The sequence below is a fragment of the Amblyomma americanum genome, chromosome 3, assembly GCF_052857255.1.
Source record: "Amblyomma americanum isolate KBUSLIRL-KWMA chromosome 3, ASM5285725v1, whole genome shotgun sequence".
Taxonomy (NCBI): Eukaryota; Metazoa; Arthropoda; class Arachnida; order Ixodida; family Ixodidae; genus Amblyomma; species Amblyomma americanum.
This window is the reverse complement of record NC_135499.1, coordinates 134189201-134200674: the sequence shown is the minus strand read 5'-3', so window position 1 is coordinate 134200674 and position 11474 is coordinate 134189201. Positions and strand designations below refer to the sequence as shown.

General features: G+C 49.4%; 1 protein-coding gene across 1 annotated transcript; it reads right to left on the bottom strand.

Annotated features, from left to right (window-relative positions):
* Window positions 1–810: 810 nt before the first annotated feature.
* Window positions 811–11042, bottom strand: LOC144124945 (leukocyte elastase inhibitor A-like). The gene is made up of 3 exons (XM_077657909.1): window positions 10405–11042; window positions 4527–5305; window positions 811–2821 (listed from the first exon to the last, which is right to left on the bottom strand). The coding sequence occupies exons 2-3, from the start codon at window positions 5120–5122 to the stop codon at window positions 2173–2175; spliced, it is 1245 nt and encodes a 414-aa protein (XP_077514035.1). The 5' UTR covers window positions 5123–5305; window positions 10405–11042; the 3' UTR covers window positions 811–2172.
* Window positions 11043–11474: the final 432 nt, after the last annotated feature.

Here is an 11474-nt window from a genome sequence, read left to right as displayed (position 1 = left end):
AGAAAATTTCATTGGCATTCTTGTCTTTCAAAAATAAGTTAGCATGACTGTTCCGCTGCTAGCATCAAGAGGAGTAATCGCTGCTAAGGTAACTGGCGTGGGTCTGCCATGGCGTCTGCTAAGGGAGGGGAATTGTCACGACACGCGATGCATAGTTTTTGTTTTTATAATGTGATTTCGCACTGGGGTGCACCTAAAATTGCGCTAGCTTAGTGAAAAAAGAACTTCACCTTCGAATCAATCACTCTATTCCCCAGTATGGCCATAGCCGGCTCTTTATTTTCTTCCCTGAAAATACAACCCAACTGAACTAAGTGCTACTATTGAGTAGTACTCACTTTATCATATCACTTAATTCCTGTGCTGCTACATGCAAGGCAAGTCATGAATCATTCTTCACATTTATGAAAAGTCATGTGTTGTTTAAAAGACTTTTTTTTTTTAATTCAGTGACTCTCAATAAACAGTGAGAGCAATGAAGTCTCTAGGCACTTAGTGATTCAAGCCAGTTTAGTACAAAACAGACACTAAGATGAAGGTTCTCTCCACAGAGTTGATTTTTCTGTGCCTAGTACCCCAAATCTCGCCTGAAGAAAGCCTAAATCGTGCACTGGTTCTCCGACATCACGATCTTTGTTTTCAAATTACTGCCCACTTATATATACAATCGGACACTAATTTTTGAGGTTTAAGTGCGGTACGCATTTTTGGGAGAAATACCACTTGAACACTTCATGCCTGAGGGTGGTGTAGTCCCACCAGCCAGCGGTACCTTGAAGAAGCTACTTAGCCATTTACTCAAACAGCATGTTGAAAGCGAAACAAAGTGAGGCTTTATTGGTAAAACCTAAGCACACAATGTCAATAAAACTGCAGTGATACATGAGCACCTGCGGCACTACAACCTTGTAATTGCACGGAGTGTCCGCGATGTACTGCGTACAAATATAAAACGTCTCTTCTTGACACTCACAAACACATCTTTGGCAAAATAAGTTTATGGAACGTAGAAAATGCGTGTACATGCGTGTCCTAAAAGACGCTACTTAAAAAGTCACGGGGGTTTTATATTATGTATATAGCATATATACGCAGTTTTTATCACCCTTTTAACTGGAAACAGGGGCACCCAGCTACAAGGGCAGTGATAACAAACATAATGAGCTCAGAATTCGCAGTGGAACGTGAGAGCGCGGAAAATTATACAGCCACTTTTTACCTAATTTCGCAGCGCTAAAAGGCGTGCATATTTACAAGACGCAACGGCACAGCCGCTTTTTTGTAACACTTGCAGGCACTGCACATGAAGTGAAGACAAACATTTTAGCGGGCGTGTCCAGCACTGACCCCGCCTAACAGATTTTGAGGATTATACACACACGCAAAAAAAAGAAGCCTGTCAAGTTGGCTGCCCCTTCAAAGACGCTTTCAAGCATCAGCAACATGATGTTTTCGGTTCAAACACCATGACGGAATTTCATTTACATGCATTACGAAGTGAATCCCTATACTAAATCATCGGCTTGATCTTCAGCAAGGTTAACGAAGCAGCCAGCCCTTACTGAAGTGGTTGGAAGCTGGAAAAAGGCATAATTGCACTGCCATGTTTCTTGAACAGTACGCTTCCTCAAGTCATTCTTTTTGCTGCAGGATTAAAAATTCGTGCTCGAAGTATCTGCCTGGTAATCGAATGCAGAGCTTAATCGCTACATTTTCTTAAGGCTTAATACATTCTTCACCACTTCTTGGAAGCCTAGACAACTAATCGCTTGCTTAGATTTAAGGTAACTATAAAACTCGGCAGATTTGAAAGAGTTGTCAACTTGACATGACTGCGAGCCGGCCCGGTTGGAAGCTCTGTACGGATGAGCGAACCCTGACAGCCTCGCTCAGAGTTCACTGCTCCCTGACCTCAAAGGTCGCACGACGCACCCACTGCATTCAGTCCGCATTCAGACGGCTCGACGCTCACGCAATGGGCGTTGTGAGATACAGAGAGCTCTGCTACTTAACAGAGCAAAACAAATTGAAATGATCGCGCATCCTTTCTCACCACTCATATACAGCGTCATTCAGTCGGTTGCAGCGGTATATTTTTATGCCGCTAATGTACCGTAGCCGCCACAGTTTTCTTTAGCTGTTTTCACCCGCTGCCACTTGTTGGCCCGCTTCTCACAGATCAGTGACGCGTCCGACGAACAGCAAGAGACCAGTGGGTCGGTGCTTGATGGCGAACACGAAGGGCCGGTCAGCAGAGAACCGCGGAGTGCCGATGCGGCTCACAATGATGGCCACAGTGGACGCGCTCGCCACTGTGCCTTTCTCGTCCAGCTCGAGCGCAGCACCGTGGTGCACGTCTTCGACGTACAGGCCTCCTTCGGCCTGCATGCCCCTCAAGTTGGCATAGCGCTCCGAGAACAGTGCCTTGACGCCCAGCTTCTTGAGCGGCTCCTTGAGGTCCAGGCTGCTGCGAACCGTCATCTTGGGAAGCTCGACTTCGATGGATCGCAGCTCCGGCCTGGCGTTGACGAGGACCTCTTCGAGCCGAGCCTCGATGTCCCTGAGGTCCTTCTGGGTGCGACGTCTCGGCAGAGCCAACACGAGGCTGCTCTCGCCCGTGTACGGCAGCTCGAGCACGTAGGCGTCGCCTTCGTACGCCAGCGGGAACTTTCCCTTGCCGCTCATCATGCGGACAGGCGTGTTGCGCGTGGCACCGCGGAACAGGCCGTCGAAGGAGTCGTTCGGGTTGAAGGCCTTCTCCCAGACGCCCTTGAAGTGGACGGCGTTCAGTAGGAGCAGCTTACTGAGAGGGTCCGGAGACCTGTGGGCAAAGGCAAGGCTGTTATGAACTTCGTGACCTGCGTTTGCGTGCCGCACGTAACGAGCGTTATTGAAGAGCTCGCCCGGTAATGTTGTCCCGCTGCGCACAGCAGTTGTGAGCGTTAAAGATGATAGATGGCGCTGTCTTCTTTGGCACGGTAGGCACGTACAGGCAGGGATATGATAGGAAGACTGTACCGTCTTTTCTTTCCAGCAAAATTATGTCACCAGCAGAACAAAGCTGCTCAACAGCATCCTAACATAACAACACACCACCATTTCAAACCTACGTTTGCGCAATGATTTAGTCAGTCTGTTTTTCCCAGCAAAATTACGACGTAAGCAGAACAAAGTTGCTTAAGAGCATCCTAACATAACAATATACCACCATTTCCAACCTATTTTGCGCAGTGATTCAGTCGGTCTATAAGGGCTTTCCAGATTCTTCATTAAATTTCATGACGCGGAACACTTCCAAGTGATAGCGAAACAAAGCAATGAATTAGCAATTTTCGGCATGAGAAAGTGACATCTAAGTGCCCTGCACTTTCTGAACAATTATGAGTACAGTGACTGCTGAAAAAGAAAAGATTCGTCACGATGACCGTGTCTTCGTAACTGCCAACGCCGCTTACATATCTTCAGTGTAAACACTTTATCAGCAGAAATGGCAGTATCGTGAAGCAGTCTTTCTCGTGTACCTTGAATGACAATCGCGTACTAATATCTTCGCTCTATGGAAATTTGAAAATCTACGAGTGAGCAAAAAGTAAATCTATTGATCATCAACCCTGCGTTCAAAATACCTGCAGTGCAGTGTGAAAATTATGGTCTCAGTGTAGTTTCGGGTCTGGATAACTGTACCTCTGTACAGGCACGTCATAGTTTTTGTTTAAATCAAGATAGCAGTAAAGCGCATTCCTACATAAAACCATAAAAAAAAACAGAAAATCCTGCAACGCATAACAAAATCAAGACCACAGCTCAAAAGAAAGCTTTATGTCTGAAGTACTGCACAGTGAATAAGTTGTAACTTCATCCGAAACGGCTAACACCAAATGCGCAATAGGCAATTTTGATTTCCGAAAGTTAAAGTAATAACCCGTTCTTTTTCCCTGTGAGAAGCCGTGTTTCAGTATGTCATCAAGTTACACGACCGAGAATTCTGCCCCCTTGGCGTCACTGGAACATCATGACTGTGCAATGCTTCCTTGAAGAACAATTATACTCCAAGATTAGACACGTAATTGGGCGTTGCCTTCATCGAATTACACATCTTTCAGTACAAACTAATGCGCACCTTAATTCTTTCTGGCTAAGATCATAACGCAAGCGGAAGCCCATAAAACTGCTTCGCTGCAATGTCTTTTAATCGCCGCACAGATTTTCGGTACGGTGTGTACAACGTGACAGGAAGGAAACACGAGAACAGGTGCGCAGGATAACATCACGTGCCTTGTTTTCCCCGCCCTGTGTACACCTTAAGTCTTGCTAAGTAGCATAAACTTGTGCTCCCGAGATTTGTAGGTCAATGAGGCGCACCTTTCATGCGTGGGAATAAAGTAAATTTCTAGCGAATTTCGATGTTCATTTGGTTCTAATATCCGCAAGCCAACAAGGACCGGTCGCTGTTTGTCTATACGTGAAACACATCAGATTCACATCAAGCACGGACAAGGCGTTCCAGTTGCGACGCTGCATCTCACCTGCGCAGGGCGTCCTGAATTCGTCCTCCGGTGAGCCTGGACACTTCGCCGTTGACGCGACTCAGCAAATCCTCCGACCGGGAGAAGTCTACCTCCATGACCCCTCCGTCGTCCAAGTACTGGTCCAGGTTGGCCCGGTACTCCGCTGAGACCGGGTCCCCCGCGCGCGTGAGCGCTATGCTTGTCGAGGCCAACTCACTCGAGCTGGTCAGCAGGTGTCTGGCCAGCTCGCTCTGCGCAGCCAGAGCCACGGCTGAGTCTTCGAAGCGGTCCACGGCCAGTGCGCGGGACAGCTCGGCGGCAGTCTCGTTACGGGCTCCCAGCAGGACCATAGCCAGCACGCGACTCAGACTCCAAGGGGAGAAGAACAGGTTTCCAGTCGCGCTTGCATTAGAGTAGGCGCGGTACAGGGACAGGCCGAAGGCGTTGCTGGCTTTCGCCACGCCTTCGGGGACGACGTCCCCAGGTCCCACCGCACCGCCATCTACACGGTTGTTGGGCTGGCAATTAACCGACGCCCCCAGGCAGCAGAAGAGGACGCAGGAGCCAAGGATAGCGATGGCGCCAATGCGGGCTGGAAGCGCACTTGAAGACATCTTGTGCGGAGGAAAGCCTATCTGTCTACACCAGTCTTAAAGCACGATCCTGGAAGGCGCCGCTCGTACGTACGCCCGCACAGCTGTGTTCGATGCGGCGCGCCACTTGGCAGAAGCGGGACAAACGTGCTGTCGTTGGCGGCGGTGCTTCCAGAGAGTCCGGACCGAAGGACGAAGACCTCCCTGGCGCAGAGAAAGAGGAACAAAAACGGTGTCAAGAAGAGCGCGCCGGGTGGCTGAGGTATGGCGCTTGCCGTAAGCCGGCTGCCCCGTTAATACCGAGGCCGCGAACGGCACAGTGGGAAAGGGAAGGGAGAGCGTCCGTGTGTGCATGTGTGAGAGCGTCGCCGAATGGAGAACCGGTCACGTGTGGTGGCCCGGCCGGCCCCGACAGCGAGGAACGTGTATTGCCCCTAGCGCAGCGCCTCGCCCGGTTGAGGGAAACTAGTATTGCTCATCGAATGCGGCGTCTCTGGGGGGAGGAGAGGGACGGGCGACGTTTCCATCAAGCTGCAAAGAGGGCATGCCCAGCACGTCACGGCGACGCTCACCGCCTGGTGACGTCCGACGTGTCAGTCGATCATTTCTTTTGAACTTGCTTTCGCCTTTCGCGCATGCTGTCAGCGTCGGGTTTGGTCAAGAAATGGCGGGAAACATGAGTAAGAGAATGAAACAGTAACGCTAACGTGTAGGCGGTACGCAAGCATTTCTGGGGGAAACGGAAACATCGTGCTAAAGGACAACAAACCTCGTTATTCCCTTCTGCTTGCGGCCGATATGGTAACAATCGTATCTCACGCTTGACGCAAATGATGATGCGACCGCGGCCTTATCACTCAAGCCGACAACGTCCGCCGGCTTTCTGGCATTCTATGCCCCCACCTCTGAGCTCTTTAGGTCTCCGAGATTAGGCAGACTGGGCCGGGGCAGACAGAGAGAGGTTCAGAAGGGAAGTGAGAAAGCCATCCATACTGAATAGCAGAGACAAGCCGGCCTGTTTAATATCGGCGACAAGCTACTCATCTTAGGCTGGAGATTGTAGAGTGGCATTAAATGAAAGAGGGGCAGGAAATGAAAGAAAAATATTGCATCAATTATGTTTCAGTTATGTGTAAATCGGCAACTTTCGAGCTTCATAACTCCCCCTGTCGTGATTTGATCGGTCTGGTCTTCCGCTAAGCGCGGCGCACAATAATGATGACAGCAAGTCGAAGGAAAAAGGGTCGTTATGTCACAACGGCTCCGGTTTAAACCCATCTTAAAAAGCCTACTAGACTCTCGCACGCTTGTTGCGACTAACATATTGCCTCGAGCAACACTACTCCAAGATTTGGCCTCACTTGTTTCCTCTCTTGTGACTTCACGCTGTAGGTGTACGCGCTTTGAAAAATGATACGGAAAGAATCCAGCTCTACTAACACTTGAGATTCACTTTTCCTGCACACAGGGGGAGATAGAACAAAAATAGATGCCAGCTTCTGCAGCGTTGTGAGGTTATGCTAAAATTGGCGCTGTGTTCTAGCAGGATTCCATTCCCGATAAAGTGGTCGGTGGATAGTGGCTGTTTAAAAGGGAAAACTGAGAAGGCAGAGCGGAAAAGTTAGAGCCGCTTTTTCTTCCTCGTTCATCTTGGCATTCGTCTCTGGCTCTGCTTCGCACTATCTAGGCTCTCTGCACCTCGAACTTGATTAATATATAATAAACGATGTCGTTTTACAACCTAAACAGCCATCAGTACATCGGCAGCGACCTCAGTTCGGTGGCATGGTTGTAATAGTACCCACAATCGCAGGCCTTCCGCACGAAGCAGTTATCAGCCCCTATGAACGATTTAATGTTCACCTGCAAAGATGACCTAAAGGTGTGCTCATAGGGGGAGTCAGGGCAGCAGATCAACCACAGAAATGCTGTTGGGACCGTCGTCAGAAAACATACTATATCTCATGTGTGTAATGTAAATGTAAGCGTTTACCACGTCGATATCCACGTGCACATAAGCGAACCACATTTAGGACGCAAAAAATTACGGGACGATCACACATCTGGAGCCGTATTCTGTAACTATCGATTCCATTTGGCCGTTACGTCAGTGCGGCGAAACCAACACAACGTAGGAAAGCAAACGGCCAGTTAAAGAGGAAAGCTGGTGTAGCCGCGGCGACGCCGCTAGCCAGGCTCCTGTCGCCCATCCAATCAGGCTGAGCCACACGGGCCACACTCTGCCAATTTTTCACACTAACGACGCCCAGTTTCTTTGCCGGCACTGGATGACGAAAGGCGATAATCTCATCGGGCGTGCCAGCACCTGACACTAAACGCGTCGTCGTGCATTTGCCACTTGTAAGCGTCGGCACTGGTCCGCGACGTAGACATGGGCTCGAGACGCGTTCATACCAGGCGGTACCACGGGTTTGTTTCTGTGGCGTGACGTCCTCTTTGCCGCCCTACGTCAGTGGGAGCGGCGACCAATTGCAAAGGAACAAATGGAATGCAATGGAAATGGATAGTTAGAGAAAACGGCACCTGATGCGACAATGCTGCGAAGGCCGCTGTATTTACCCTCGATGATCACTTTGATGCTTTACTTTGCTGAATCATTTTGCTCTAACCCCAGACTTCCCACCTGCGACAGAATTTTGCTGGACGGTTAAACTGGGCGGCGGTGAGTACACTGCTTTTGCAGTAAAACCAAATCCCTGTTCTCCAGGAAGCCTCCATGCTGCGACAGCAGTAGTAGGGTCATTCCACAAAATGCCGGCGCCGGTTTGTGAAAGCAAAGGAGTGAAGCCTGCGCCAGCGCGTGAAAGCACAGGAGTGAAGCCACAAACCTCAAGAAGCGCCACCCTCCATTCACCTCCCCAGTCCACCACCACCTTCCAGAAGCCCATGACAGGACCCCACCATCCAACTACCTCCACTGTTCACCCATAATTCACCCTCCAGAAGCTCTCCACCCAAGAGGAGCTCGCAGCAGCGGAACGAAGTGACGGCTGAGTGAAATTTCAAGACGCAATGATCGTCCGACCGCTTTTTATTGTGTTCAGCTAACGTTACTTCACGTCCATTCCAAATAGGAACGGAGCAGAAGAAATAGAACTATGGGACAAGACTAATAACTTATATGAAGCAACTCGACGGCCTCTTATCTGCAACTACCTCTAAAATCATTAAATTAATACAGATGTGCTAAGCACACAACATTTACTGCATAATGACTTTAAAGTCAAATATGAGAGAAAAAACAATGAACAATACCAACATGCCGATGTTCGTTACCTTGAGAACATTGCAAAAGCTTGTACTGCACCGTTACAATTGGCCATAACAGTCAATGCCGCAAACACTCATACGCAATACCCATACTGATAAACGAAAAGAAGCGCCCTCTCCAATGCGTCATCGAACGGCTGCGAGAATAGCACTCGTTCTGAGTGAGAAAGGACTACCGCTACTCGTGCAGACGTGGAACGGATCTTCCACAATGCACGGAAATGGAAAACATTAGGGAAACATTTGAGCTTGGGCAAGACGCGGAAGACTATTTCGGCTAGCTGCCAGCTGGTCCGGCGTCTTTTGTACTTAAACAAAACCAGTGCAGCTAAAGGCTCAAAATAATGGCCTCTTTACATCTTGAAGCATATGTTGTCTATCTTATACTCTTTCTTAGTCTGAGGGGTTGCTCTGAGCGCTGACAATGGAAAAATTCTGCAAATTAAATCCCAGTCCGTTAACACAAAGTCGCTATCATGACACGGACAAGCGCTTACGTATTGTCACTTCTTACGTATTGTCTCTGTTGGCGCTTCTTTTCTTAGTAACATGCACCAACTAGCCCAGCAAACAGTTCGCTATCATGCTGCAGTACGGACCTGGGCAGTCGCTGTGTGAATACCTACTGCACAACGACCATCGGAGAGAAGAAAGTTATTGCGTACAGCAAATCACTTTAAAAACTCGCAATCAATTGGAAGGGGGCACAATACTCTCCGTCCGTTTTATCAATGTCCCCAAACAAGCAGGGGCATGCAGCGCTAAAGCACTTTTGACACTAGGCTTTAAGCAAATGAGACTGTACGTGAGGGTGGGACGCGAAGCCGAGATAAGATAGCTGGGCATTCGGCCAGTGCCTTTCAAAATAAAGAAGCCCATATCAGCTCCCCAGTGTGCGCGAGGGCATCCAAAGGGCAGCCTTCACAGCTCGTGTCTCGTGCTGACTCTGTCCCCTATATCTCGTTCTATCCGATTTCTGCGATAGCCTTGTAGTACCGAGGTCTAGGCAGAGTTACTTCTAGAAACACTTTCAGCGGCGCCAGAAACCAAGAATATTTATTTTTACGAAGCTGCTGTAGTAAACAGGATAACTTTAGAGGACGAATTAAGTTTTCCCGAATACTTTTCTTGAACGCGTTCGCTGTGACAGGAATACAAAACGCTCTTGGCATTGCTTCCTCGTAACGCCACGCTTTCAGGGACACCAAGGTCTCCTTCATTCATGGTTGGCTAAGTTTGTTTCATTTTTTCGTGTTTTTCGAGAGGAACGCTTCGCTTGGTAATGCTTTGAGCTTGGGGTATTTAAGAAAAGAATTACAGAATACTGCAGCAACACCAGTGCTTCGCCGGTCACACGAAGCAGGCAGTGATGCTTATTTTATAATTTCTGCGAACACAAAATTGTTGGTACTGCGGCCAGTTTTTGAAGTAGGAAAAAAAAAAGTTGGAACTGCAGCAACTTCGAAAACTTTGTGAGAGATGACTAGATTTAAATACCCTCTTTTTTTTATAAGTTGCCGATAATCAGCTGTAGCCTGACCTTTAAGCATGCGAATAATAGTATGTACCAGCAAATAGGTGACGGCAATCCTTGTCAGTTCAGTTCAAGCCAACACTATCAGTTTTGGAAAGAGAAAGACAGCGTTAATTTCCAAAAGGCAATGTTAACTATCCGACATAGATTGGATAATAGTTCACTCCGCTTTGTCTTTCGATACTAATCAGGGTATAGTATCTAATAAGTAGAGCTACCCTAACTTAAATGCACTCGCCGCAACTGCGGCGTAGTCTACGAGAATGCCCTTACAAACAATCTCCCTTCGTGATTTAACCGCAATCACGTCACCACTAAACCATCCGATCAAAGTTCCGATCCACCGCATTGTGCGGGCATGCAAGCGTCAGCGAGATGACACCCGAGAAGTGCAGCGACTCAACTGTCGTTCCATGTAGGCGGGTGCACAAAGCGCGCGGCGACAACGATCGGCCGTCTACATGCGCAGTAGACCTACCTCTCAAAGCGTAATATGTCTCTGTCGCCGAAAGAAACGGGGGTCCCGCCCCGTACTGCTGACACCGGTGCTTTCCCTCCTCTTCTGGACGTTAACAGCTTTGCGGCCAGGCCAACGTCATCCGAGCCATCAAAAAGAAAGACCAGGCAGCACGAGAAGCCAAGTTCCGTGTACGTGCAGCCAAGCCAGCAGGCAGAAGAGCGGAGGGAGCCGGCGACGACGACAGACGAGGAAACTGTTGTAGTGGTACGGCGACGACACTCGCGCCGTGGCGGTGGGCGAGCGCGTGAATACGCCGTGCACGACGCAACGAGACTACGGCGGCGGTCAGCAAGGAGCGCTCCACTGACTGCGGCGGCACCAGAGACAGGGCCGGCCGGATGGCAGCACCAGCGTCGCTGAGTCGAAAGCGTGCGTGTGCGTGCGCCGAGGGAACCCGCTGCGGCGGCTGCTGCTGGTGGTTAGTGCTCGCGCGCGTGTGCTCGACGGGCGACCTCGCGTCCCTGGGGGAATTTTTCTTTCTCTTCGCTTCTGCTGGCTATTGGTGGCTTTGGGGGCTGTTTCGGCGGGAGGAGAAGAAGGAACGAGTTTCCGTCCGTTCGCGTCGGTGGTGCGTACGAGACCTCCGCCGCCAACGTGTGATGGCCGGGGGGCACCGCCGAAACGGCAGCTTGTTTACGATGTCCGCAAAACGAACGGACAGACACCTCTCTCTCTCTCTCTCTCTCCTACTCCCCGGTGTTCTTTTTTTTTTCCTTTTCGCGTATGGAAATATATGCGAAGTAACGCGTAAAGAAGACAGAGGCCTACGCCTGTTGATTTGGCCCACCGATGGTCTTCTTATCAAACGCATTCGCTTGTGAAACAGCAAAACGAAATGCTTCCCACGCTTGGCGTAATCTTCAGCAACGTCATGGAATGTTAAAGAGCAAATGGTAATCTAATGGGAAAATATAGCTGCCTGCAGCGTCGCAAGACGTTGTCGATATCTTCAATCCTATGTACACGTAATGGAAAGTTGAATGTAGCCACTACCTGGTATACATGCAGTGTTTAGCCGTGATTCTGTG

Excerpts from the sequence above, each read along its gene's own strand:
- LOC144124945 (XM_077657909.1), bottom strand. The coding sequence starts at position 5,122 with ATGTCTTCAAGTGCGCTTCCAGCCCGCATTGGCGCCATCGCTATCCTT. Across the intron at positions 2,822-4,526 it reads ATTCAGGACGCCCTGCGCAG|GTCTCCGGACCCTCTCAGTA; the intron begins GTGAGATGCAGC and ends CTTTGCCCACAG.